We start from the raw sequence: 27,001 nt of genomic DNA, 5'->3' as shown, positions 1-27,001 counted from the left end.
AGATCTGCTAAAAGGCCTCGGCTTAGATTATCCGCTAACAGTTCCGATTTGCTGTTTGGGGAGCATCCCAGTCGGCAATAGAGGATTAGGTCATTGCAAGAATGCGAGAACGACAAGTGAAAGTGGTCCATGGTTGCTCTTTTGTTCTTGATCATCTTCCACTTGCTGTAACGCGTTCAATTGTTCGATCGTGCGGGAGAATAGAACGAGGAGAACTGACAAGGTATCCGGCCAGAAGATCACTGTCGAACAAAGATTGTCCAATATACAAGTCAAGACGTACTCGACAGCTTCCTGGCCCGAATCAGACGAAGCCGCTTGCCGAGTACACATATCTGGAGCTCTCTACACAATGTCCGGCGTGACAAGACTGCCAGCAGTGGCAGCGACTCTGACCGTTGCTGGTCTGGTGGTCTACACTGCACGACACTTCGGAGCCGGCACCAACATGCTCAAACTCGCGGCAGCAGCGTTCGCTCTCGCCAACTTGAAGCATCTCCCGGGATTCTGGCATGTAAGTGCAATATTGCCTCGCTCCCAGCTCATCGACTTGGCCTCTGGACTGACAATGTTTTTCCTTCTCACAGCTCCGCGTCCTGCGCGGCATCATCTACCAAATCTACTTCCAAAAAACCCCGATCCGACCGAAACACCTCTTCGCTCCACTCATCACTCAGTCCTACAATACCCCCTACGACTGCGACTACAACTTCCACAAATCCAATTCGACCTACTTCGCCGACCTGGACGTCGCGCGTGCCCACCACGTCTCCGCCATTACCCGCGAAGGAATCGCACGTCTTCGCCGCGGCGACCAGGAAGGTCTACCCAAGTCCAACGTCGAAGCCAAGGGCCAGTACATCGTCGCCCTCGGAGGCGTGACGTGTTTCTTCCAACGGCAAATCGAACCATTGCAGCAATTCGAGATATACACTAGAGTACAGAGCTGGGATCGGAAGTGGTTGTACGTCGTTTCACACATCGTCAAGAAGGGAGCTATCAAGCCGGACTCCTATGTTCTGCAACCGTGGAAGAATCGCGAGAAGAAGGGTACAGCGGGAAAGAAGAACGGAGAGCAGGAGGAGGACTTGACGAAATACATCTTCGCCACGAGCTTGTCTCGCTATGTCTTCAAGAAGGGTCGATTGACTATCAATCCGGAAATCGTGCTCGAGCGATCACGTCTTCTTCCGCCGCGACCTGCTGGTGTGGGTTATCCGCCGCGAACGGAAGAGGCTTCGGGGACGAGTTCTGGTACGCCGTTGTTTGAGCCGGCGACGCCGAGTGGAGAGAAAGGAGGAAAGGAGGAGAATATGTCGAAGGAGTTGAGGTCGAGGTTGGCGGGTGTCAAAGGAGGCGAGGCCCAAGAAGATGAGGAGTGGACGTGGGATGATATGGAGAATGAGAGACTGAGGGGTTTGGAGCTGGCGAGTCATTTTGATGCATTGGGTGGGATCCATGGGGAACTGAGGGGAGGGGATGTGTTGGGCAAATTTGGAGATTATTGGTAGACGTCTAGATGGAATGGGAAGGATAGACGACTGTAAATGGGAGACTTGGGAAGATACCCGGCAGCGATGCCATGATGTACAGACTGGTAGTAGATGCAAAAAATCTAAAGGTCGAGAGTGAAGGCACAAAACAGCCCGGAATCTGACGTGACGCATAAGCAATTGCTTGTTATTGTGGAGTATGTACATCACACCAGCTCACTATCCGAGCGGTAATAATGTTGAGATAACATGTACAGTGGTATCATGGCTCATGCCGAGCATTCATTGCTGGCGCATCCTCAAATCAACTTTTCCCCTGAAGTCACACCGTGACCATGCCCTGTCACAAGCACTTTATCCTCAATGCCCGGCTGCCTCGTCAGTCAACGCCGGGACAATGTTCATGAAAGCAAATCCTGCCCGTCCGTATTCACTGGGGTATCATGCTCAATCCTGGCTGACTTCTCCTGACTGCTTTTTGCTCCTCATGAAACCAACGAAGTGTCCATCCCTGAAAAGTCACGCAACAATGCCACCAACTCGTCCATACGCTGCACTTGCATGAGCAGCTTCTCCTCAATCTCCCGCCACTGCATGAGAGCGTCGCGATCGCTCGGGCTTAACGAGTCGGGATACATTTCCGCTCGCTCGATGGCGCTTTTGTAAGCCTCCCGCTCCACGGCCAGACGACGAAAGGTGCGAGACATGGCCTGATAGGTCTGCTGGAGTAGAATACTCGACACCCGCTCTTGATCGTGTATCCAAAGGTAGATTGTGCGAGCTGGTGTTCGTGCGGTATCCTTTGGCACCTCCTGCGCCTCTACCAGTCCCGCGAACTGGAGTTCTGTCAAAATGACACGCACGTCTTTGATGCGCATCATGGAGAATGAGGCCACTTGCTTCTCGTCCAGCCGGCCTCGTTCGCGGAGAAGTCGTGTGATCCGCGTGTGGACCTTGCCGAAGCGTGCCATGATAGTCGCGTCGATGTCATTTTGAATCAATGTCTTCGTAAGTGCTGGAAAGTTGACCCGCCACTCGCCGTGGCCTGCGTTGCCAACTCGTGTGCAAAATCCCTTGCTATGCTCTGCGAGGAGCTTGAGATGCTCCTCAATCAGACATAATCGTTTCTCTCGGTCCGCGTATGATGAATATCCTGGGAAGTGGTGGTCATCTTCATCATCAGATTCCATCTCCTGTTTGATGCCAAGTTCTTCCAATTCTGGATCGAAAGCTTTTGGCTTCTTTTGTGGTTTGCCGTTGCTGTCGCCATTCGTGATTTTGTACATGCTTGAAGCTCCATTGATGGACAGCGATAGATCGAAGTTCGGATCAAGCAGTTCCACAACTTCTGAGGTTGTTGCTGTTGGCTGTCTTAGTTCTTCGTCTCCGGGATCGAGATCTGGCTCGATGATATCGTCGTCTCTGCCTCGCTTTCTGCCCTCGAGGACTTGAAGCAACGCTCCGTAGACATGACTTGTGATGCCGCCGAGGTAGGATTCAGACATCTCTTCGAGACGTTGACTTCGCAAGGCCAATGTGCATTGCGCGTGATTCACCTTCAGCACCATATCGTTCTGGATGTTGTCAGCGACTGGAATCCGCATTGGGATACCTCAACACAGTACCGGAAGTCGGACACCAGAATCCCCTACACCATGATCGCCATGTCCAGCACCGTTGGTATTCGCGCCATTCAGCTTTGCACGTTTGTTCGGAGCGCCTTGCCCTACTCTGGTCGTGTCACGGATTTCGGAAAATTCGTCGCCTTCCCGGCATTTGCGCTTGAGCATATTGACTGCACTCCTGAACTCGCCCTGCTTCTTTCCTCCTGTGACTTTACGATCCGGAAATTGTTCGCTAATGACTTGTTCCTCCATCTCGGTTTGTAGGTCTGCAGACGGCATGTAAGACCTCTTCTGGAATTTGTTCAAAAATCCGTCGACAAGTAATGTGCGTAGTGTATCGTGGAATTGTCCGACACTGGTAATCTTGCCATGGCCAGGCTGGCTATCCACCCCATTCGTCTTAGCACTTCCTTCGCGGTTCAGCGGGTTGTCATAGGTCCCATTCTCTTTCTCGTGGCTGACATGGTCACCAACATCAAATGCTTGGGCCAGATCTCCAACACGAACATGTCCAAGCTGGAGAATAGTGGTAATAATTTGACCAGCACCTTCACCGTACCGCTCTTCGACGCACGTGATGATGCGATTCGCTCGGAGGAGATAGTATGTATTGCGCCAGTCCACTTGGTAGAAAGCAATAGCTTGATCGTCGGAGGTAGAATAGAGGAGAATGTGTTGCTGCACGAGGATCGTAAGGGCGTGGCGGAGTTGACGGGCGGGAATGCGAGTGATCTGTTGCAGCCGAGCTCGCGCGAGGCGGCCATTTTCTGCGAGAGTCGAGAAGATTTGCTTTTTTTCTTGTTAGACCAGCGATTGACCATATAAGATCAGAGGCGTTTGCATACGGCAGAGGTATGGCCATAGGCATCTTGCACCAAAAGCGTGCACAGTTCTTGAAGTCGCTGGAGGACATGTCAGTCACCGTTCTGCCAAATTCCAGCCGCATTCCAGGATGAAGCAGAGTATGACCTACCTGTGCCATGATGCGGAAAAAACTCTTGAGACCTCTCACGTCGTCAAGAGTTGTTCGTGTTGCTACCGTCGACGTTTGCGCATGAGTGCAGCGCCGACATAAAGATGCCAGCGAGTAACTCTGCCTTTTGGTCGAATTTGCGGGACAATGAGAATAATGAAGTTCGGCGAGAGGTGACACTGACCGCCGCTAGGTGAAGAGAATCCATCGCTCTTGCCCAATCACGTCGAGCTTGGCACTTGCTGGTCAGCGCATACTCCGACTTTGTACGAACTTCAAGCACATCACAACCACCCATTGCTCGCCCATAGCCTGTCCAACACCCGCGAGGGCTCTATACCATCATGCTCTCGCGCTCCGCTATCTCCAGACAGGCTCAGCGTGCGCTCCGCCGCGCGCATCAGCAGCCGACTCGGGGCTATGCCGCGGCGTCCGGTTCTCTCAATTACCAGACCAGCGACGTCAACGGACTCAAGGTCGCCAGCAGAGACCAGGCCGGTCCCGTAACGACTCTGGCTTTGGTCGCGAAGGCCGGTACCCGATACGAGTTCGCTCCAGGTCTCGCAGAAGGACTCGAGCGCTATGCGTTCAGGGTGAGAAGAGCCCGCGACGAAAACCAATGCTTGGGCCGACTAACCAGTGATACAGACCACCGAGAGACGATCGACCCTGCGGATACAACGCGAATCAGAACTTCTCGGCGCCGAGCTCCAGCGATACCACACCCGCGAGAACATTGTCGTTGGAGTCAAGTTCCTCCGCGATGACCTACCATACTTTGTCGAGCTCCTCGCCGAGGTCGCGACCCGCACGAAATACCAGCGTTAGTAGCATTGGACAAGAGCATGGGATGGAGTACAGATCATTGACAACATCGCAGCATACGTTTTGCACGAGGAGATCCATCCGCTCATGGAGTTGAACATGAAGAAGCACCTCGGAAACACCCTTGCCCTGGCTACTGACAGCGCTCATGGCCTTGCCTTCCACCGAGGACTCGGCGCTCCCCTCTCGCCCACTTCGTCCACTCCGTTCAAGAAGTACCTCGATGCCGACTCCCTCACCGAGTTTGCCGCCTCTGCCTACTCAAAGCCCAACTTCGCCGTTGTAGCCAACGGTGTGGAGGACGGCGCTCTCAGCAAATGGGTTGGCGAGTTCTTTACCGATGTGCCTGCTTCGGCCGCTGCTGAGATCAAGTCCGAGCAGTCCAAGTACTACGGTGGTGAGGAGCGTATCGCTCACGCTGGTGGCAACTCCGTCGTCCTTGGCTTCTCAGGCTCCAGCACCATCACCGGCTCATTCTTCAAGCCAGAAGTCGCTGTTCTCGCTTCGCTGTTGGGAGGTGAATCAAGCATCAAGTGGTCGCCAGGTTTCTCTCTCCTCGGAAAAGCAGCGCAAGAAGCACCACTTCTTCACATCTCCACCAAGTCTGTCATCTACTCCGACGCCGGCCTTCTCACCATCAGCCTGAACGGCTCTGCTTCCGACATTCGATCGACCGCGCCCAAGGTTGTTGAGGCCCTCAAGGGTGCCTCAAAGAACATCTCCGAGGAGGACTTCAACAAGGCCAAGGCGCTCGCCAAATTCCGGGAGCTTGAGAAGGGCTCCGCCACGCAAGCAGGCATTGAGCTCACTGGTACGGGTCTGATCCGTGACGGAAAGGCATACCAGATTGACCAGGTCGCATCTGCGATTGATGGTGTCACTCTTGAGAAGGTGAAGCAGGCCGCGAAGGAGGCATTGGAGAACAAGGCCTCCGTAAGCACCGTTGGTGATCTTTATGTTCTACCATACGCAGAGGAAATGGGATTGAAGGTGTAAATAAAGTACGATAGAGGGTTCTGTTGTGTTCTAGTGCCGCAGATATTGAGCTGTACCAGTACAAAGCCTGCACGTTCAGCTGTGTAAATTTATTTAACAAGACAGACGGCGTTCTCCTTGTCGTTCTTCAGGGCTGTCTCTCCCGCTTTCTTACAGTCACGTGATCGGACATTCCCGGGCGTCAGCTGGAAGCCACAGACTGCAACTCGAGCTCTCACCATTGAATCGCAGAGATCAGCGATCAACCACCACACCATCTCAAAACCCACCACAAACACACACAATGGCATTCGCGTGGAAAGCTGCGGGTATCACGTACGTTGCGAACCCATCTGCTGCGCGCCGTGTCCGTCGACTCCTCACCAGGGTACTAACACCATTCGACCTCACAGCTACAACCGCTACCTGGCCGTCGCCTCCCGCGTGGTCCGTCGCTCATTGAAAGAAGAGCAGAGACTCAAGGCCGAGAAGAGAGGAGAGATCGACCTGCGATTCGCAAAGTGGGAGGTGCGTACTTGAGATGTTCCCTGGGCCGAGGATTGGCTGGACGCAGCGGAGATGAGGAGGGATTCATAACATACAGCGGAAATGCTGACGGTTGACACACAGAACGGCAAGCAGCAGGAATTGAGATCTGTCGAGACGGCGAACGCGGAGGCTGCGCAACAGAATGCTTCGCAGTAAATACGGCGGGATGACTGAGGGGGGAGAAAGGATACGTCTGTGATGGAGGCGGGCAGAAGTGGTGATGGAGGAGGGCGAAAGGCATCGTCGAGGGGCAGAGAGGTCCTTGGTGGTATCATGAGGAAGTGCGAATGTACACGACTCTGTACCATCTCAATGTGCACACAGGTTCATCGCATGGTCGCTTTACTGGTCCGCGATGCCAAGCCGCAAGCTTTGAATCGCGACCTCTAACAAACATCACTCTTTCCTTGATAAAGTGTTTACTTGCTGTCGAAACTTCATGCCACTTTCTCAACCGTCGAGATGTCTGACTGCAATCTGGCCAAGTGTCAACCATGAATCTCACAATCTCAAGCTCATTTGAACGTTGAGCAAAACCGAAATCATGCATCCAGATTCTCACGATGCCAATGCGAACGGTGATAACAATGCGTCCACCATCACGACCGCCGAAGCTCGTCTGAGGCAGGAGGCATTCGAGATGAGACAGAAGCCTCTCGCAGCGACAAGACCTGCAAGAGACATCACCGAGGGATTTGTGAACGCAACGAAGCAGCTGCCACCAGGCGTTCTGGTCAAGGATGCCTATTTCACGCTGTTCGAGGCCGTTGGAGCTCTTGAGGTATGATCATCGACATTCACACTTGACATGCGACTATCGTTATGACCATTGTCTATACCGCAACGGTTGGTCGCTGTGCAAGCATGACATTCATCTCACTACACTTTGACTGACCAACGGACGTCCGTAGATTATGGACTCAAAGATGGACAGTGGCTATATCCCAGCTGGAGACACCTTTGAGGCCACGTTCGATGTCTGCTCCCCTCTTGATGCCGCCGAAGTCCTCTGGATCATGGACGAGATCTTCCGACTGGAGCTGATTTTCCATGATGGCTATCCGCTCTCTCAAAATTTATTCACTTCGCTTCACATCTTTCGCCTCCTCGAACCAGACAACAGATATCCCTACAACTTTCGCTACGACGTCGCAGCCCCCGGAGTGGCGAACGATTCCACAAACGACGATTTGGTCCACGTCGTCCTACGAGCTTATTGCATAGCAGTAATCAAATGCTGCGAGCTCACACTCAACATGATCCAATCTCAAACTTTTTATGAAGAAGAAGACTTCGTCACATATCTCTTTGGTCGCGAACTACTGGACGATATGGAACCCCAGGAAACTCTGCGTATTCTGGTCGATGCTATGGACTGGGTGGATAGCTCAGACCTGGAAGGTCCATTAAAGTTCGCGATCAAGCACAGGCTCGTCGCACGGGAAGACATGCTCATTGCGATGGATGGAAGAGACGAGCAGTGGGTGAAGGTGAAGAGCAAGATTGGTGCCATGGAGAAACACCACTCTCTCGCGAAGCCGACACCTGATGCCTTCTCCGACAAGGTTCAACGACAGCTTGCTACTAGCACACCGCCGCGACCGATGCCGCAGCTGGACTGGCATGATGCTCACAAGAAATGGCTTCAATTCTGCGATGACATGCTTGCCATTCAGGCATTGACGGCCCCAAGCGTGAGGCAAAGTCCGCAGTGTTTGCTCAATGCTACTTGGGCCTTTGCATATCGGGACCCAGTACCGAACACATATGCACGGGCAACAATGCAAGACGTACTGACGGGTGAAAACAATGTCGCAGGAGATGTCTCCCACTTTGACTTGATGCTCAACGATCTCAGAGATCTGGTCCTGCCAGGAGATCCTCTGGCCGACCCCGAGTCCTTTCAAATCGAAGTGCCGACTGATGTTCGACATCAAGCCTCAAGACTCATCGAAGAATTCATGAACCGAATGTTCTCAGAGTACCTCAACATCTACCGCACGATATGCCAGAATCGATGTCGCACGCGTCGACTCTTCACGCAGGCAGTGCCGCTGCTGGACGAGCTCGAATGCGACGCGAGGGCCGCGGATGAGCATCTCAACAGTATCGTGGCTCCTCGCAAATTGAGGCATCAAGGAATGACCTTGACGCTTACGCCGTTCAGCCTGTGGACCAGATTCTACAAGCTTCAAATATCGGCATGGGTCATCCAGCTCGGCTTTGAGACGGATCTGTACTTACCAAGCGAGTTTTGTATGATGTACATCCTACTTGGCTCGTTCTGCACAATGCGAGAAAGCATTGTCAAGTCTCTAGCTCTCCTCGCCGATAGGCGACTGGAGGATCTCGTCAAAATGAACGGCAGTCAGAACTACATCGAGCAGTGCAGATCGTCCAAGCAGTGGTACCACAGCTTGTGTACAATGGCAAAGGGCACATTGGGAATGGCATACGCTCTGCAGCGCCTCTATCTCCTCCTCGAGCACACGAAATTGATCGACACAAGTCCGAAACCTTACGAAGAGAGTCAGATGCGCCATGAAGCTCGTATGAAGCCGCTGCTCAATCTGGCGAACAACGCCGAGTTCACGCTGGGCTACGTACAGGATATGAAGGAGGAGTCCCTCGCCTCGACGATCAAGGAGACGTGCGATTTTGCACAAGGCCACATCAACACAGCAAGGCATTGGTTCAGTGAACAGAGGACCGCGAGTCCGATGCAAGCGAGATGCGTCGGCACGGAGGATCGCTGGAAGCGGGAATTGAAGAGTCTCGAGACAGTATGCGTTGCGACATCAGTAGCGATCTCGCAGCTCCTACATATCTGCGAGAAACATGGCAAGCGGAGCGTGGACACCGGGGTCGACCTCCGAAGTCTGGTCGAAGTCACCATCCCGCCGCCAGGGAAGAGATACCACGACTGGTGGGTCGTGCCGCAGCTTAAAGAGAAGTCATAGAGATGATACCTCGTGTCGTACAGGACCGTTGACGTGCGCCCTCCCATTGATGCGATCTCTTCTTTCAAACACCGCATCATCGTCAACAGGAGCGATGTTGGAGGTATGCCTCTTGCTGTCCGCGTGCACACACGCGAGGTGTTGGCTAAGGGTCTGTAGATGTGGTGGAGCTGATGATGCGAGCTCCCTTGTCGACAGGCATCAATCATGTTCGCATTCGTCTAGTCGCATCGCGGAGACCGCACCGATCGGTTCATTGCTTTGCCCAACCCCCGTCAGTCCATGCCACCTTCCATCATGTGGTCGGGAAATATTCCCTGCACGGAATCATGAAGCAATAGGATCAGCCGAGGTTTCTGCAATGCTACCTCAATTTCAGTGACAATCAACAATTTATGTCCGACCCGAATTCAATATCCAAAGTGCACTTCGAACCAGACGAGAATGAATGCAATGGCTCGCTAATCTAGGAGCCTTGGAAAGCACCTCGGACGGTGGTACCAATCGCTTAATAAGTGGTGGATGCATCCACATCCGCTATTGAAGATCCTCCCGGCGTGGCGAATGGCTGCGCTTCCTACGACGAGCTACGGATTATTAGTTCAGGAACTGCCCTGCCCTGGCCGATCACACGGCAGATCTGATAGATCCTATGAGATCACCTCACTCTTCTCTGTGCTTTACACACGCATTTTCAATCCTTTGGCGTTGAACACAAAAGTATGGCCGAAAAGTCTGAAAAGAAAGCGCCGAAAGCTCCCAAGCAGATAGACTTCATCGTAACGACCTCTGATCCGAAGAACGATGCGAACAATAAGAAGAGAGTACGAAGTGTAGCAGCGCTGAAGTCCTGGCCGGAACGAAGGAAGAAGATCTTTGAGCAGTTGGAGAATTCTGGAACTGGACAAGGAGCTTTCGTCGTTAACGAGCCTGAGCCCGAACGTCAGGTCAAACGAGTTGCTCGGAAAAAGGCCGAGAGCGCGCAATCTTCTCGCAGCGATGGGCCTTCCGCTCCGCGAGTGCCTCCTGGACTGCCGGACCAACCACGCCATGCACCGATGCCAATAGTGTTCGACGAGTCGAGTCGGACCAGCAGCTACAGCACTGGTGGGGCGAACGTCGATTTCACGCATCGTCAACAGGACGATATATCTGCCGACTCTGCAGTGACGCTCTACCGCCGAACATTACCGACATTACCTCTCCCTGCCTTGCCCTCGCCAGACCACCATTTGCACCAGGGCCTTATACCGTGCCCATGTACTCAATGTCGAGATGTACGGAGGAGAGAAGCGCTTGCCAATGAGGATGCTACAGGAACCACGCAGGAAGTCAGCCGAACCCGACCAAAGCGTATGGCAGATGGCTCTGAGAAGGTTCCCCGCTATAGCATGCCGTTACTGACGCCTCCTGCCTCGCCCGGAGTCGGACCAGGTCGAGGAGTCGGCGACCCCTACAATTGCTATCCGGTCGAGTACCAACCTTGGTACGATGAGATTCTGCACCACAGTAAGTCCCACAGGAGAACAGCCGATTCCGTACAACTGATCTCCTCCACAGTGATGACCGTCTACGCACCCCGCGGCTGGCCCGCGCTTAAGATTACCAAAGACCAAGGCATCCGCTGGGAATGGTTCATGACGCAGAACGCCCTCTCCGAACCCGCTCTCTTCTACGTGCGACTCCTCTTCGGCTCCGGGGACATGGTCCGACTCGGCACAATGCGGCCGCAATACATGTACTGGCTGCACGCCAAAGCCATCACCGCAATGCAAGAGGCTCTCCACGACCCTCGTCGCGCCACATCTGATGCGATGATTCTGGCCGTGGGTCGTGTCGCGTTGCACGAGTTTATGTATGGTAACAAGCAGGCCTCGATCAGGATGCATCGCCCCGCACAGAAGCATATGATCGAATTGAGGGGTGGGATGAGGAGCTTGCCGTTCCCGGATCTGGTGAAGAGGTTGATGAGGTGGAGTGATGAGATTATGGCGGTTGGAAGCGAGACTCCGAGGATGCTTGAAGATGATACGAAGAACCCGAATTTTACGTTGAGAGAGAGTGTCAGTGCAGTGGAGAGGTGGGCGCCGCATGAGATGGTATGTTGATCGTGTTGAGGATGCTATCTTGGTGAACGATGTGCTGACTGGTGGTTTGTTAGCCGAGTGTTCGCAGCAAGATCAACATTTCGGATTTGATCAATGACGAGGACGACGATTAGGACGATATTGCAGGCGCTTGGGCGCGAAGACAATAGAGGACGATCGGAGCGTCCAGGAAGCTCTATGCTGCCCAGTGGGCCCGGATGCCAACCTTGATCGAGGCTCGGATGTCCTATTTAGTGGAGCAATGAGCTCTCTGGCGAAGAGACGATATGATGATACGCAGCATTCCATCGTCACATGGTCTCCATGCTGAAATGGCTCTTCAGGCGAACAGGTCGGGCAAGATGTTGGGCTGTGGTAGCTCGATGTCCGAGCTAGGTTCGAGCTATAGGAAATGGTTGATGTAGGCAAGCACATGATTGGAAGAGGGTCAGGAGAAGCCTATGTACGAAGTCAACATCAGAGGTAATGCTTCGTGGGGTGGAGCACTTGTGAACTCCTCGCCTTGAAGCTCATGTCATTGATCTCGTCGGAGTCTACGACGATATCTCTCCGTCGAGTGGAGGCCACTGCGCGGCCATACCTTCGTTTCGCAGTGCCTACATGAAGACAGGCACTCGTCCACAGTGACCGCGGCCGAGACCGTCTTTGCTCCACCATGCCGCAGTCGTATTGTACATGCCTTTGCGTTTTTGCGGTCTTAGCTTTCGTTTTCACCGTACCTCCCATCCTCAATTACCCTCCAGCCGCCCAACGACACCAGCCATCTCCTCGTCGCCGTAGATCCTGAAACCCTTGTCCTTTGTGACGCTCGCCAATTGCACATTCTTTGAGTCCAGCTTCTCCTCCATGACCTGCTTCAGCGTCTTGAGTACGAGTACCTCTGCCTCCTCCAGGGTGAGCGATTTGTGGAACTCGTTCTGTAGCTCAGCCTGAGCACCCTCCGAACCGGAACCGATGGCCTTTGCGTCGTAGCGGTAGAATGTGCCCGATGGCTCTGCGTGGTAGCTGTGATCACAACGTATCAGCGATACTCTCTCAAACGAACCAGCATGTTATCAATCCTCACAGTGATGGTCCATTCTCATCATATCCCGCAATGAGCAGCGCCACACCAAACGGCCGACTCATGATGCTCTCCTCACCATCCGCACCCTCTCCAAATCTCAACGCCAAATCGCAAATCGCCTGTGTACAGCTCTCAACTCCTAATCGCTCGTTGTAGTGGAACTCGTGACTCTGCGAGGTAACGCGGGCGTGCTCGATCATGCTCCGCGCATCAGCTTGCAGTCCAGACATGGCGCAGCCGACATGACGGTCGATTTCGACAATCTTCTCGACGGAACTCGTTTCGAGGAGGGAAGATGTGATGCGCTTCTCGACTCCTAGGATGACACCGGCGGAGGTGCTGATGCCGATTGCGGTTGATCCGAGCTTGATGGCTTCCAGGGAGTATTCGACTTGGAAGAGGCGGCCTTCTGGGGAGAAGGTGCTGAGACATGTTAGTTTGGAAGGAAATAATCGATCAATCGGCCGGTAGTGACAAACTTGATACCACGATCTGTAATAGTGTCAGCAAGAGATTCGCCGTCATATGCATGGAAGTGATCGTTTACCGTATTCTGAGCGAGCTATGAACATGGCGGCGGTTTACCGTGTGAGAGGATCGATGGCTTCGGTCGTTGTAGCTCGTGAGCACAGTCTTTGAGGTCTTCGAGTGGTATGCAGAATGGAAGTCGTCTATAAGGTTCCAGTGTTCGGATGATGTTCTTGATGAGAGAGCTTCATCAATCAATCAGGCACAAGCAGACCACGAAGCTCATGGCACGCTAGCGGCCTTCATGGACCACGGCGCGTCAACTTCGATTCGCGGGGATTCAGTTCACAAACACCAAGACAACAGGACAACACATACGCTCTTCTACGCCGCCAATGGACGAGATCAGAACGATATATGGCTTCCAGACCACCCGCTCGTGGCGCAACACTCGCTGAGCGACGCGCATCTGCTTCAGTCCGCCAACAGAGCAATCGTCCCACCTCCGCCGCAGTCCCCTCACCCACCGCCGAAACATCCTCGAAGTCCAACGTTCACACCCGGACGACGACTACCGACACAACACGGCGTGATGTTTTGACAAGAGAAGCAGTGATCAAACGCACAACAATCAGTCCGACGAAAGCTCCGGACCGAAATGGCAGCTTCAAAAAGAGCGTGGATGCGGAAAGGCCAAAGTCGCAAGGCAAGGCTCAGGTAAAGCCTAGAAGTGATTCGGCAGCGGGTATGTGAGACAGCATGCGATGGAGGTGGAGGATGTGGGAGAGAGGCTTGCGGCTGACACGATACAGCGCCGCCATGGAGCCCTCACGCCAGTCTGCTTGCCCCGTCAACAGCACCATTGGCTTCGCGAATATCTGTTCCTCCAGTGGCAGCGCAGGCACCTATATCGCTGCATCCTCCCGGACTAGGCTCGCTCTCGCTGCAGGCTCAGGAGAAAGCAATCATTGAGGATCTGCTTTTTGTGCTCATGGGATTCGAAGGACAGTACATACAATTTGCCAACTCGTATGATCCCCTGGACGAGAAGAGTCAATTGGCAGGACCACAATTTGGTATACAGCCAGGCCTGGACCCGAGCTTACGCGACCTCGCACAAAGTATGCTCAAGACGGCAACCCATTTTTGCGCCGTAGACGCTTTTGTCGAGGTTCAAAGTCGAGAGGAAATGGGTAGCGTCAATCATGCACTGTGTGCAGCGATGAGGAAGCTCACAAAGGACTACATGATTCTGATCGCTCAACTGGAACACCAAATGCTCACAAACGAGGCCTTCACACTACATCAATTGAGCCTGCACCTTAAACCGACCGCCCACATGATGCATCAGCTTTACAGCGTGGGTAACGTAATCCTAAAAGAGAATAGTATGCTGGACCGGGAAGAGGATCTGGACGAGACAGACGACTTTGAGAACATCCTCGAATCGCTTCGAGAGGGCAAGGATACTGGAGTGCCCGGGAAGAAAGTCTGCAAAGGTGGAGCTGTGCTGAGGCTATTGACCAAGAGAATGGCAGCCATGGCGGGCGATCCGGCGGCGCGACAGTTACTCACACTGCTGTTGCGAGAAGCCAGCCGTCCATACATGGCTATGCTGAACGAGTGGCTCCACCACGGCAACGTCCAGGATCCACACCAGGAGTTCCTGATCAAGGAGCAGAAGTCGATTCGTCGTGAAGGCCTGGAGCAGGACTACACAGATGAATACTGGGAGAAGCGCTATACACTTCGGCAGGATCTTGTACCGCCCCAGCTGGACTCCATCAAGGATCGGGTTCTGCTCGCGGGCAAGTATCTTAACGTCGTCCGGGAATGCGGCGGCATCGAGAATGTAACCCGAGATCTGGACGCCAGCACAGATGTTCCACACACATTTGAAGATCCCCGATTCCTCGAGAACGTCAGCGGAGCATACGCCTTTGCAAATCGAAGCCTCATGACATTACTCCTCACGACACACGCTCTGCCAGCAAGGCTACGCAGTCTGAAGCACTACTTCTTCCTCGACCGCAGCGACTTCTTCTCCTACTTTCTCGAGCTCACCCACTCCGAGCTCCGCAAAAAGCCCGCCCGCAACGTCAACGTGGGCAAACTCCAAAGTCTGCTCGATATCGTCCTGCGCCAACCTGGATCCGTGGCCGCAGAAGACCCTTTCAAGGAAGACGTGAAAGTCGTTATGAACGACGTCGGTCTGACTGGTTGGCTCATGCGCGTGGTCAACGTGCAAGGCATGGACGCCGACGCTACCTCACTCACCGCATACACTCCCGCCGCGGGCAACAGCACGAACAGCGACGCGAGGGAAGAGAAGGACATTTCCGGATATGAAGCGCTCACTCTGGACTATGCCGTTCCCTTCCCTCTGTCGCTGGTTGTGAGCCGAGTCACACTCACTCGGTACCAACTCCTTTTCCGATACCTCCTCAGCTTGAAGCATCTCGAAACTCTGCTCACGAATTCCTGGACGGAACATACAAAAGGCAAACCATGGCACCACAAAGCGGCTGTCAAGACGCCCGTGACAAGAAAGATTGAAAACTGGAAGCGAAGGGCCTGGTGTCTCCGAAGTCGCATGCTCTGTTTCGTGCAGCAATTGCTCTACTTTTGCACGAGCGAGGTCATAGAACCGAATTGGCAGTCTTTCATGGCGAGGTTGGCGCAGCCGGAAGGTCAAGAAGTCGTGGACGCTGCCGAGACGACGCCGAAGGTGGAGAGGACCGTGGACGAATTGATGCAGGATCACGTAGATTTTCTGGCGACGTGTTTGAAGGAGTGCATGTTGACGAACTCGAAGTTGTTGAGGGTGAGCTCCTGTCTTATTCGTCCTTCAATTCTCGCCGCCAAATTGCTGACTGTGATGACAGATCAACTCCAAAGTCATGTCCACGTGCACCCTCTTCGCTGAATACACTGGCTCCCTCTCGCGGTCTCTCGCGGCCGCCGATCCCGACTTGGGAGGAAGTTCTGCGGACTCGGCCAAGCTGGATAAGCTGTTCTCGATCTTGCAGCAGTATGAAGATCACTTCAGTCGGCACCTAAAGATTTTGCTCGATGCGTTGAACTACCTGGCGGCAACGGAGACAGTTGTGTTCTTGGGGTTATGTGCGAGATTGAGCATGGCCAATGAGGGAGGGGCCGGAGGTATGGGCGTCGTCGGCGCATTTAGTTGATTGAGACGCTGTTCATAACAATGTCATCATTCCGGGTGGAGATGAAGATGCTTTGATCTGTGATGAGCTGTTCGTCGGTTCCAGTATGATTTAGCGGAGGCGTTTCACGGATATGCAAGAGGGTATGGATGAGTGAGTCCGGGCGAGGAATGACAACAAAGTCTGGTTCGCGTCCAGTACTTCTCCTTCTCTTCAGTATTCCATTATACTCTCATCCCGACGGACAGCGCCCTCTTGCCTCTGTTGAAAATCGGAACGCGGGGAACTCAAACGCCCGCCCATATCGTTCCGATTTCAACAGAGTGCCCATCGACAATTTCATTCCTCGAGCAATGCTGCCCATACCAATCTTATTCATCCATCGCCCCGAGCCACCATTCCCACCGCATACATCTCCGAGAAAGGTAAGCAACACTCGCCCGTCCTCATTTCTGTCCCAAGCAGAGCGCTTGGCCATGGTGGTGCGGATCCTCGCGACATGGTCGGTTAGCGACTGAGCACGGCGATCTCTCGAATAAATGTCAGCGAGTGTGCAAGTGCGCCGTGGTGAGGTAACACCATCAACTTTACGTACTCCGAAGCAGGGCAGGACGGAGGTCGCGACTCCGTTACTGGCAACCTTTAGGATGCATATGCCGCTGGCTGGGGGCCCTACTTTCGAGCAAAACTACGGTCGCTTGTTGTTAGTAACAGGATTTGAAGGAGGAACACTTTTGAATAGAACCGACAGGAGGGTTGATCGCGGCTTGGGCGAAGACAGTCGAGGCCATGGAGAGGATGACCAGGGAGAGCTGCATGGCTCGAGGCGTGTTACTGTGGAGTTTGAGATTCAGTGTTGGGATAAGGAAAGCAGTATTGGCGTGGTAGATGGAGAGTTTATAGAGAAGGTCCCGTGGCACCACCTGGCACCTGTCGTTCGCGGAATAGGGCGGAAGCAGCACTTCATAAAGCCTGTCGAAGGCCTGCTTGCAAGGAACATGCTTATTATTATCCTGTCCAGAGTTCTGATCCTGGACTCCAACATCTCGGCTTGTCATCTGGAACCCTCCTCGAGTGTACTCGATGTTCTTGATAACAACAATCGACGTCGCCCGGAGCAGCTCATGTTACTCGTGGTAGGTCGAAATGATGATCCATAAATCGATGCGACGAGGTTTCGTGAAGAGCTTCCATAGCAGGACGAAGTGCTTCTCGGATACTTCGTCAGGGTAGCATGTCGCTATATTACATCGTATTCGTGCAAATTGCCATCAAATGATCGGAACTCCTTCACGATCTTCTGTCAGGGGATTGACGCATGTGCGTTTAGTAGAGCTAGATCTTCGTATCCATCTTCGAGGTCTGTCTCAAGCGATAGGTGGGCACAATGTGTACGGATCGGGGCCGTACGTGCCAGCCGCAGGCATTGGAAGATCGCGATCCTCGTCCTGGTAGTAATGGTAATGCGGCGTGTCGGATGAACTGGTCTTTCCATCGTGGGAGATACTCATCGCCTTCATCATCTCCTCCCTATAAGCCTAGGATCGGTCACCACCGTATCTCTTGGCGATGCAGTCGCTCCACCTCGCTGCTGTTGCTGCTGCTGCTGCTGCACCGGACGCGGAGGAGGATGAAGCGGCGCCTGGCCCCAAGTATGCCCGATCTCCGCTTTCTTCGCCACGGGATGATGCGTCACCGGCTGATTCTTCCTTCGCTGTAGTGCATGCGCATAATGCTCCGTCAGATGACCTGCGTGTTCATTGTACGCCTCCACGGCGTCCATCGCCTGTTTCGCGACTTGGATGGGTCGTGGTGATGACGACTGCCGCATGTGAGGTGGCGGTTTGGGGAATGTGGCGCGGGTCGATTGGTAGGGATCGAGGCCTGGAGGAGGACTGGGCGCGCGAAGGGAGGCGAGGAGGAGCTCTTTTGCTTCCTTTGCTTCAAGGGCCGTAGAGCGTTTAGCGGGTGATGTTGTTTGGGATATATCCATTGCGTCGGGGTCGGGTAGGATGTCTTCATGTGTTTGGTCTCGCGTTTTTGCTGATTCGATATCGCGGTCGAGTTGAGCTTTGGCTGCGGCGATGATATTGCTTCTGGTGGTGATGTTAGTTGGCTATTCTGATCCGAGGCGAGATGGAGACTGACTGGACCTTTTTGTGATTTTTCTCGACGTTCGCGATGATCAAGTCCAGTCTCTCTTGGTTGCTTGGGTTCTTGGGTACGGTCTTGAGACTGGGAATCGGTAGGTATATGTGCTGTTGTAGAGTTTGCGCCATTGTTGCTTGCTGGTCTTCTCTTGTTGTTCTTGCTCCAAGAGGGGAGTTCTGCGCTTGCTGGTCTTCTGACTTGGCTTTTGTTCTATTGGGTTGTATGTGAATCTTTGGCTGATTCACTTCTTTCTCCCTGGTTGAAAGACTTGCGTTTTGGGTGTTGACACGGCGTGAAGTCGGAAGGACCTCTTAGGAAGCCCCACTCGCAGACCGACTTCACTCCTTCACTCAGTGGTCTTCAGCTACTGGCTTGACGGGCTTTCCGCGATGTTTGATGCGATATGGAGTCGTGGTTGTTGTGTCCTCAACATCAGCCTAAAATGCATCACCAACGTGGACATCCCTGGCGTTTCAATTGGACCAGGTACAAGGGACAAACGTGCAGAGATGACGCCAAGGCCATGCCTCTTACAGATATGCCGCCTCGAATATACCTTACTTCCAAGTTTAGTATAACGAAAGCTATGACGACCTCTTCTCATGGGCCGCCAATGCAGAGATGTTTTCACTTCTTCAATATCCTTCATCCTCATCGCCGTCATGGGACTGGCTTGTATGACCATGGCCGTCGCTCAGCTGATGCTCCGGCTGGGAAATGCTCAAGCTGGATATGAGCATGCAGCATTCAGCGTACCGGGTGCGAGTAGCTTCGTTGCTCCGACCGGCGTTCCTTCAAGTGTCTGGTCGTCGTTCTATCCAGTGCCCACAGGACAGGAGCCACAGCCTGCCGTCTACGATCCCATCCTCAACATCACCTATCCCGCGAACCTGACGAATCCTGACACAATACCAGACTACGACCCGGATCCTGTCTTCTACCCTCAGCCGACCGCCAACTTGACACTATCGGAGCAGAACAAGGTGATATCAGATGTCGTCTCCGATGTCAAATCGAAAATCGCCGAGTCTCAGTCCTCCGGGAACTGCTCAACATGTCTGGAAGCTCTCTCCATCGCCAAGCGTGCCGCTCAATTGGCTCCAAGTCTTGTACCTGATGCACTGGTGAGCTTTTGCAACGCTACGGGATTCAAGTCTGAAGAAGCCTGTGTGGAAAGCTACAATGCGTCGACCTTTGGAGCCATCTGGACTCAAGTCCTAGCATTTGCAGACGTTTCAGGTCTGGACGGCCACTACATCTGCCATTCCCTATCAAGCACCTTCTGTGATGCTTCCAAGACTTCCCCTTTGATCGCGACTGGACTTTTTCCAAAGCCCAAGCCGAAGCATCCGAAGGTGTTCAAGCCAAGCGGCGAAACGGTCAAGGTCCTACACATGAGCGACTTTCACATCGATCCTCGATACAAAGTCGGATCAGAAGGAAATTGCACCAGCGGTCTGTGCTGTCGATCGAATGAAAAAAACTCCGACCTCATAAGTGGCCAGACTAGCTTTCCTGCGCCTTCGTACGGATACTTCGACTGTGACTCTCCTTATGACCTCGGTCTGGCTGCGCTCCAAGCAGTTGGTCCATTGACGGGTACATCAAAGAAGAATCCATTGGGCTGGACGATCTATACGGGAGATCTGGTTAGTCATGAGAGCCAGAACGAGCTGAGTCGTGCATACACCACTTATGCCGAGACGACGATCTACAATTACATGTTCAAATCTTACCTGGTAGGTTGATGAGTGACTGCATCGTACACATTAACAGACGTCTGACATTTTCTCTAGACAGGACCCGTTTTCGCAGTACTGGGAAATCATGACACGAACCCAGAGGCAATTACAGCACCGCATTCTCTACCAGGTCCACTCGGTCAACAGATGAGCTGGAATCACGACCATGTCTCCGCATTATGGAAACACGAAGGTTGGATCAATGATGCAGCAGCCGCCCAAGCACGACTCCACTACGGCGCATACTCGATGAAGAACCATTACGGTTTACGAATGATCACCTTCAACTCGGACTTCTGGTACCACAGCAACATCCTCAACTTCATCAACACCACCAACCCGGATGTCAGTGGAACCTTCCAATTCGTGATTGACGAATTGCAGGCCGCCGAAGACGCCGGAGAACGAGTCTGGCTCTTCGCTCACGTGCTCTCAGGTTGGGACGGTAGCAATCCCATGCCCAACCCGACGAACCTCTTCTATCAAATCGTTGAGCGATACTCTCCGCACGTCATCGCCAACATCTTCTTTGGCCATACGCATGAAGACCAATTCGAGATCTTCTACGCCAATAACGTAAGTGTTGTCCATCTCTTATGTCCATCAATCAGTCCTCTAACAATCTCCAGGGCACAAACCAATCTTGCTCCACCGCTCTAAACACAGCCTGGATTGGCCCCTCCGTCACACCCCTCACAAACCTCAACTCCGGTTTCCGCATGTACACAGTCGACACCGGCACCTTCAACATCCATGACGCCTACACCTTCACCGCCGACGTCTCCTCCTTCTCCAACCTCACCACCACCGGTCCAGTCTTTTCTCTCGAATACTCCACCCGCGAAGCCTACGGCGCCGCAGCGAACTGGCCAGCGGAAGCACCACTGAACGCAACGTTCTGGCATAAGGTGACGGAGGCGATGGAGAGGGATCGCAAACTAGTCAGTCAATTCAACACGTATCAGGGGAAGAGTAGTGTGCGCACGCCGAATTGTACGAGCGAGGAGTGCGCTGCTGCGAAGATCTGTTACATGCGAAGTGGGAGTGTTGCCTTGGGACAGGCGTGTACGCAAGGATATGGGAGTGTGCAGAGCGCTTTCAACCCGAAGAAGAAGAAGAAGTGAGGTCAAGTCACACACCTCTGTTCTCCTGCACAAGCTGCACCGTCGAAGCCAACCGAGCGGAACGTGTGCGGCGATCGTCGCTCGCAAAGCTAGAGAGTTGGCCATTGAAGGCCATACCGTAACAGACTACAAAGCCCAGTCGATAGATGTCTCCGTACTCTCGCTTGGACTTGACTAGACGAGGTATACCTCAGTAGCTTGGAGGGTTTGTTTTGAGCGGAAGCACGGGATGCAGATTGGATCAGGGTATAAATCTACGCTATGCTATGCACATCTATCTCTAAACTTGCTAACTCCTCTCCAGATGCGGTAAGCGCTCTAAGCGCTATGATAGACTGTCGATATGCTCTTCTTCACCTTGCCGAACAATCCGACTTTCTGCTCGCCCTGCGCCTTGGCGTAGTTTTCTTCCATGACATTATGCTTTCCCACAATGTTGAGGAACACCTGATCCAACGTCGCCTGGCTGACAGAGTAATACTCCGTTCCTAGATCTTCCTTACTCGCCTCCAATTTCGCGAACAGAGCACTAATTCCGGAACTCGATGCCACTCTCTTATCTCCCCCGTTGTCGAATGCGTCGTGTACCAGACTTCGGTCATTGGGAACGCTGAATCGTAATTGTCCATGGAAAACCCGGTCTTCCATTTCCACGCTGGGAAAGGCGGACCGCACCCAGCTCTTGATGGCGCTCATTTCCGCTTCGCTGCTGAAGGGTGCGTTCTTGTGCACGACGTGGACGTGATAGGCATCGCCGTGTTTCTTCCTCAATTGGTCCGCTGTGCCGAGAGCAAGCATGCGTTTGGCCATAATACCTGCTCGGTCGGCTAGGGCATCTGCTTCCTCCATGCTATGCGTTGTTATGACGAGAGAACGGCCGGCGGATACAGCGGAGAGTGTACGCCACATTACACGCTTCGATGCTGCATCCATTCCTGAGGACGGTTCGTCGAGAATTAACACAGAGGGATTACCCATTAGTGCGATCCCAAGGGAAAGCTTCCGCTTGTTGCCTCCGGAGAGTTTGGACGCCATACGGGTCTTGAATTGCGCCAGACCAACAGCGTGGATGACCTTTTCGACATTGTGTTCCACGTCTGCGACGCCGCGGGCACGGGCGTAGAACCTGAGATGTTCGATGGCAGTCATTATATCCAAGGCATCAAACTGCGGACAGACTCCCAGGTTCTGACGGGCTGCCGCGCGACGGTCGATGATGGAGACATCTTCGATAAGAATGTCGGAGGTGGGTTCGGAAGGAAGCATGTCTCCGCGGATGAGGTTGATGGTTGTTGATTTGCCGGCTACAAAGCGCAAGGTATACGGTCAGCGATATTCATACACCCGAGACTCACCATAGTCCAAAAGGACCCAGGCTATGCTGCATGTCAGAACTTACCTCCGTTGGGCCCTAAAAGGGCAAATGTCTGCCCGTGAGGCACACCGAAAGACACATCTTGAACAGCCACGAAAGATCGGAAAGCTTTCGTGGCATGGGTAACGCGGAGCTCATCTTTGCAGCCTTCAACGCGACTCGCTTCGGTGATAACCTCGTCGTCATAGTCATCAATCTCTTCCACATCGACAGACTTGTGCCCACGGCGGGCGAGGAATGCAGGTTTGTAGCCCGAGTCGTACCAGATCAGAACGATCAACTGGATGATGGTCTGTAGGACCAGGTAGAGGATTGCGCCACCGTAGACTTGGATGTCTCCGGCATATGATGGAATAGTCGTCGCTCCGTGGCAGAGCAGGGAGAACTGGTTCAGAGAGAGGAGTAATGCTCGGAGTAGATTGCCGGACGGGAAGAAGAGCGCCATTGTGTAGTGGGCGATGTCAACTTCGTTATCGATGCTTGCTGCGGGGCGGAAGGTGATGATGAGAAGGTAGACGAGCTGTGGAAGAGTCAGTAACAGTTCTCTGCAAGAATAGAAGAAACCATGCTTACGAAGTAGATCAGCAGCATACAACACTGTCCACCAGCCGCGAAAGCGAATGTAGCGAGCTGACTGGTCGTGAACAACGACACGATGTATGCTGAAAGGGTCGCCGAAAGTCCATAGAGCGCAAAGATGACGAACAGATAGCCGGGATTGTAGAAGATGTCGGATGCGGACACGAAGATGCCCACAGACACAGCAGCGACCACAATAATGATGATGAAGTCGAATGCAGTGTAGGCGATCCACAATGGTCCAGCTCGGACTCCGTTGCTGTAGTGCAGGGCACGAACGTTGCGAAGGCGTTCAGCATTCGTGTACAGCGCGAAGAACCCTGGGAACGCAGCCATAGCCAGTCCAAAGTATAGGATGAACTGCAAGGTGTCTCCCACAGTCGGCGCACCGGGCTGGTCGAAACTCTGATACGAAGCCGTGATGGGAGTCTGCAAAAGGCCCACGTCGAGCAGGTTTTGGGCCAGCACTGCGGTCTCGAGTCCGTCTCTGATCTCGCCGCCGAGCCAGGAAAAGGTAGGTGGAGATCCTCCTCCAATGAAGACTCCACCGGGTCGAATTTGCGAGTAGTTCTCGTCGAAGTAGTTCAAGAACGCTGGCAATGAGTCGAGCGTGATGTAAGCGTCCTGCGCCGCAAAGTTTGGAAATTGCTCGGTAAGATACTGTACGGGTGTGGTGGGGCCGACTGGAACGGTGCGGTTGCCTAGTTCGTAGTTGTTGAGCGAGACTTGGTCCGACACGGTGACCTGGTCTCGCGGATCGCAAGAGAGCGGAGGTAGACTTCCGAGGAATAGCGTGACCAGCCCAGCAGCGATGATCGGAAGTAGCAAAGCGATCAGGTACGGCCACTTGTTGCGCCGCAGAATCGTCGCTCGCTTGCGGAAGAGTACCCAAGACTGGCCGAAGAAGCCAAGAGGTCTGCCAGGTAGCAGTTCCAGGCCCTTGTCGTGAGTTGATGAGGAGCCGTCAGAGCCATCGTGCTTGTCGTGTTTGGACGATGTACCCGGTCCCACATCCTTCTCGAGCTCGTCTTTGACTTCTTCCGCCAGCTTGAGGAACACATCTTCGATGGTAGGTCCGTTGACCTGATAATCGCTGATACCATGCCTCTCCAACTCTGTGACGAACCGTGCCGCCGAGGCTGAATCTGCAAGGTTGTAGACGGTCTGATCGTGGTAGATCTTCTTCGACGTTGCCTCAAGCTCGGCTGGCAGCTCCTTCTTGTTCTCGTGGTAAATGCGAACTCGATACCCGCCGCCAAGATGATGCTTGAGCTCGACAGACGATCCGTGGGCGACAAGGTTGCCCTTGGACAGAATCGTGATATCGTCGGAGAGCAAGTCCGCTTCGTCGAGGAAGTGGGTAGTCAGCAACATCGACCGCTTTCCTCGCTCCGCCAAAATGATATCCCAAATCTTCCTTCGACTGAGAGGATCCAATCCGGAGCTGACTTCGTCCAACATGCAGACACTGGATCCTCCTGTCAACATCATAGCAAGCTGGCACTTTCGCTTTTGGCCACCGGACAATGTCGAGGAGCGGGCGTCCAATTTGAGGTCCAGATCACACGAGGCCACGAGAGCCTTGATGTCGGCCTTCGAGTCGACCTTCTCTGCCTTGAGCTTGTTGAAGATGCGGACGTGCTCGTAGACTGTCAACTCGTTCCAGAGGACGTTCTTTTGTGGGCAGAGACCGATACCACCTGTTGCATCCATCTCGATGGTACCGCTGGTAGGTTTTTGCAGGCCGGCGAGGGTGTCCAAGGAAGTCGACTTGCCACTTCCATTAGCCCCCAGGAGCACCACAATCTGGCCCTTGTAGATCGTGAAGCTGACATCGTTCACAGCCCGGACAGTTTGTGGTGGATTTTTGGAAACCCTGCCAAAAAGTGTCGAAAACCAACCAGGAGGGTAGTGCTTCGACAGCGAAGTGACCTTCACCGCCTCCGGCGCATCATTCCCATTGTATCGTAATTGCCTTGACTTCGAGCCCGTTCCGTAAAGCACCCGCTCAATCAAAGCTCCAATGACGGGATACACCAAAAGCTGGATAATGCAAATGATGAAGAACACATATCCAGGAAACTGCCACGGCGGTCCCATCCCTCGTCCAGTATACGGTGGCGGAATCGGTGCTCCCTGAGACAGCATCGCGGGCTCACTCAGCCGCTCCCAGTATGCCATGTAGATAATGAACAAGGTGAAATTGATCGGGGGGAAAATCACAGCCAGCACGACTGTCGCTGCAGTAGCGGGAGGCGGGATCACCTGGATCAAGATCGCCAATACAATAGATGTGATGGTGACCGTGATACCCGAAAGCTGTGCTTTACTGAACAGACTCGCGAATGCAATCGACCACGAAGCCAATGCAAGACCAGCCAAGATGAAGAATCCGATCGGAATGCCGATGTTCGAGTGTGGATAATTCAGTTGACCGACAATCGCTCCCATGATTACCCAGGAGGGGAAGTAAAGGATGTCGAAGGATATGTGCAACGACACCAGACGAGCCACTTGCGGAACCCAGCGCTGTCGATTCGGCATCATGGCTTCGATCAGTTGCGACATTCCCAGCTCTCGCTCCTGCGCCATGTGTCCAGTGAGTTGATAGCAAATACCCACGATACCGATGAAGTACGCCAGACCGAGAATGTCAATCAGCGTGTTCATGTACAGCCTCGTGATATTCTCCGCGCGTTCCTGCTGGTTTCTCGATGTGAATGGGAATTCCTGGACGTCATCCGGTAGTGTGTCACCACTGACAGTTGCAATTGCACTGTCGATGGCATGCTGCAGGGGTAGAATGTAGATTTCCGCGGCATTGTTCGTTCGGTCGACGTAGATGTTCGTGCCAAAACTTCCGTCCGCACGGATCGTGTAGTTCCATATCCCACCTGGACCTTCATTGGGCGATGACTCGAAGACAACACCAGCAAAGCAAGGCGTCACTCCACGCAGTGAGCTAGGGCAAACATCGAGCAAATTCGCCGTCGATTCGATGACTCTAACAATCTTGCCCTGTGAAGTGAACGGTTCCGAAATCGCATTGACAACGGTCTCGATATCGCCGCCAGTGAGTCCTTGGTTGACAATGGCCAGAGTATCTCGACCTCCAGCTGACGCGGACGCCGCATCCCTCAACGATCGGACGGGCGTCGGGTTTCCAATTCCAAAATTACTGGGCGGTACAAAGAAGTTTTTCGAATAGCCCAGGATGAACACCAGAATGATCGGAGCGATGAATGCGCGAGTGAGAGTTCCTAGCCAGTGGCGGAGAAATATGATGGTGATGGTTTTCTCGCAGAGGGCCCACGTTTGGCGAATGGCAAGCATGATGGGCTAGTCGTCCGGGAGGTTTCCGGGGCGCGAGAGATGTCCACAGGCCAGTGCCTGATCCGAAGGGAAGAGAAAGCGATAGACTGGTATTATCGTTGTATGTCGGCCATGGGAATGGGTTGATGTTATCAACAAGAAAACAGTGGCAAGCAAACTAAAGACGAGACAACAATCTCAAGCCAAGCGTCCATGGGCGGGACTTTACTCCTTTGGCCAAGACTTAGGCGAAGAACATAAGGAACGGGCAGTGCAATGAACTCTTCCTTCGCGACGTACGAGATCGGAGGTGTACGCAATCTTTCGCCGACGCGCTGGAGGATTTGTATGGGGGCGTTTTCTTTTAGGCGCTGTAATGACGCTGTCATGTCTAGAACGCCCAGGCTTGGTATCGCGGCATTGTCGCCACGGCTTGCTGCCGAGATCCGATCGTTAAAGGACATGTTGAAACTCGATCTTCTGGAACTGGTTGAATACGTCCAAGA

General features: G+C 53.4%; 11 protein-coding genes across 11 annotated transcripts; 7 read left to right on the top strand and 4 right to left on the bottom strand.

Annotated features, from left to right (window-relative positions):
• Positions 1–225: 225 nt before the first annotated feature.
• On the top strand, positions 226–1,511 carry MYCGRDRAFT_76471 (4HBT like protein; the record flags this gene model as incomplete). Its single annotated transcript, XM_003849032.1, has 3 exons — positions 226–514; positions 588–1,284; positions 1,372–1,511. 3 exons carry the CDS (start codon positions 353–355, stop codon positions 1,509–1,511), a joined length of 999 nt encoding a protein of 332 aa, XP_003849080.1.
• A 467-nt stretch (positions 1,512–1,978) lies between these two features.
• MYCGRDRAFT_76469 (uncharacterized protein) lies at positions 1,979–4,197 on the bottom strand (the record flags this gene model as incomplete). The annotated part of the gene is made up of 4 exons (XM_003848875.1): positions 1,979–3,084; positions 3,133–3,907; positions 3,964–4,020; positions 4,092–4,197. 4 exons carry the CDS (start codon positions 4,098–4,100, stop codon positions 1,979–1,981), a joined length of 1,947 nt encoding a protein of 648 aa, XP_003848923.1.
• A 181-nt stretch (positions 4,198–4,378) lies between these two features.
• On the top strand, positions 4,379–6,013 carry MYCGRDRAFT_101464 (uncharacterized protein; the record flags this gene model as incomplete). The annotated part of the gene is made up of 3 exons (XM_003849033.1): positions 4,379–4,684; positions 4,740–4,914; positions 4,972–6,013. 3 exons carry the CDS (start codon positions 4,436–4,438, stop codon positions 5,910–5,912), a joined length of 1,365 nt encoding a protein of 454 aa, XP_003849081.1.
• A 143-nt stretch (positions 6,014–6,156) lies between these two features.
• Positions 6,157–6,773, top strand: MYCGRDRAFT_82439 (uncharacterized protein; the record flags this gene model as incomplete). Its single annotated transcript, XM_003849034.1, has 3 exons — positions 6,157–6,227; positions 6,305–6,419; positions 6,522–6,773. The coding sequence occupies 3 exons, from the start codon at positions 6,196–6,198 to the stop codon at positions 6,594–6,596; spliced, it is 222 nt and encodes a 73-aa protein (XP_003849082.1).
• Positions 6,774–7,080: 307 nt separating this feature from the next.
• Positions 7,081–9,400, top strand: MYCGRDRAFT_48420 (uncharacterized protein; the record flags this gene model as incomplete). The annotated part of the gene is made up of 2 exons (XM_003849035.1): positions 7,081–7,221; positions 7,352–9,400. The coding sequence occupies 2 exons, from the start codon at positions 7,081–7,083 to the stop codon at positions 9,398–9,400; spliced, it is 2,190 nt and encodes a 729-aa protein (XP_003849083.1).
• A 722-nt stretch (positions 9,401–10,122) lies between these two features.
• Positions 10,123–11,621, top strand: MYCGRDRAFT_96303 (uncharacterized protein; the record flags this gene model as incomplete). The annotated part of the gene is made up of 3 exons (XM_003849036.1): positions 10,123–10,909; positions 10,961–11,499; positions 11,562–11,621. 3 exons carry the CDS (start codon positions 10,123–10,125, stop codon positions 11,619–11,621), a joined length of 1,386 nt encoding a protein of 461 aa, XP_003849084.1.
• Positions 11,622–12,236: 615 nt separating this feature from the next.
• On the bottom strand, positions 12,237–13,254 carry MYCGRDRAFT_76460 (proteasome core particle subunit alpha 5; the record flags this gene model as incomplete). The annotated part of the gene is made up of 4 exons (XM_003848874.1): positions 12,237–12,513; positions 12,575–13,001; positions 13,058–13,066; positions 13,122–13,254. The coding sequence occupies 4 exons, from the start codon at positions 13,144–13,146 to the stop codon at positions 12,237–12,239; spliced, it is 738 nt and encodes a 245-aa protein (XP_003848922.1).
• A 157-nt stretch (positions 13,255–13,411) lies between these two features.
• spc97 (spc97 like protein) lies at positions 13,412–16,194 on the top strand (the record flags this gene model as incomplete). The annotated part of the gene is made up of 3 exons (XM_003849037.1): positions 13,412–13,787; positions 13,855–15,866; positions 15,928–16,194. Coding segments are annotated over 3 exons (2,607 nt in total), but the record flags the coding sequence as incomplete, so codon positions are not given.
• Positions 16,195–17,731: 1,537 nt separating this feature from the next.
• On the bottom strand, positions 17,732–18,491 carry MYCGRDRAFT_96300 (uncharacterized protein; the record flags this gene model as incomplete). Its single annotated transcript, XM_003848873.1, has 2 exons — positions 17,732–18,308; positions 18,361–18,491. 2 exons carry the CDS (start codon positions 18,489–18,491, stop codon positions 17,732–17,734), a joined length of 708 nt encoding a protein of 235 aa, XP_003848921.1.
• A 573-nt stretch (positions 18,492–19,064) lies between these two features.
• Positions 19,065–21,229, top strand: MYCGRDRAFT_49187 (uncharacterized protein; the record flags this gene model as incomplete). Its single annotated transcript, XM_003849038.1, has 3 exons — positions 19,065–20,102; positions 20,160–20,681; positions 20,735–21,229. 3 exons carry the CDS (start codon positions 19,065–19,067, stop codon positions 21,227–21,229), a joined length of 2,055 nt encoding a protein of 684 aa, XP_003849086.1.
• A 318-nt stretch (positions 21,230–21,547) lies between these two features.
• MYCGRDRAFT_101461 (putative ABC transporter) lies at positions 21,548–26,731 on the bottom strand (the record flags this gene model as incomplete). The annotated part of the gene is made up of 3 exons (XM_003848872.1): positions 21,548–22,533; positions 22,629–23,124; positions 23,178–26,731. 3 exons carry the CDS (start codon positions 26,514–26,516, stop codon positions 21,548–21,550), a joined length of 4,821 nt encoding a protein of 1,606 aa, XP_003848920.1.
• Between the last annotated feature and the right edge of the window lie 270 nt (positions 26,732–27,001).

This window comes from Zymoseptoria tritici, chromosome 10 (genome assembly GCF_000219625.1).
Source record: "Zymoseptoria tritici IPO323 chromosome 10, whole genome shotgun sequence".
NCBI lineage: Eukaryota > Fungi > Ascomycota > Dothideomycetes > Mycosphaerellales > Mycosphaerellaceae > Zymoseptoria > Zymoseptoria tritici.
Note: the sequence above shows the minus strand (reverse complement) of the source record. Positions and strands in the feature narration are given on the sequence as shown.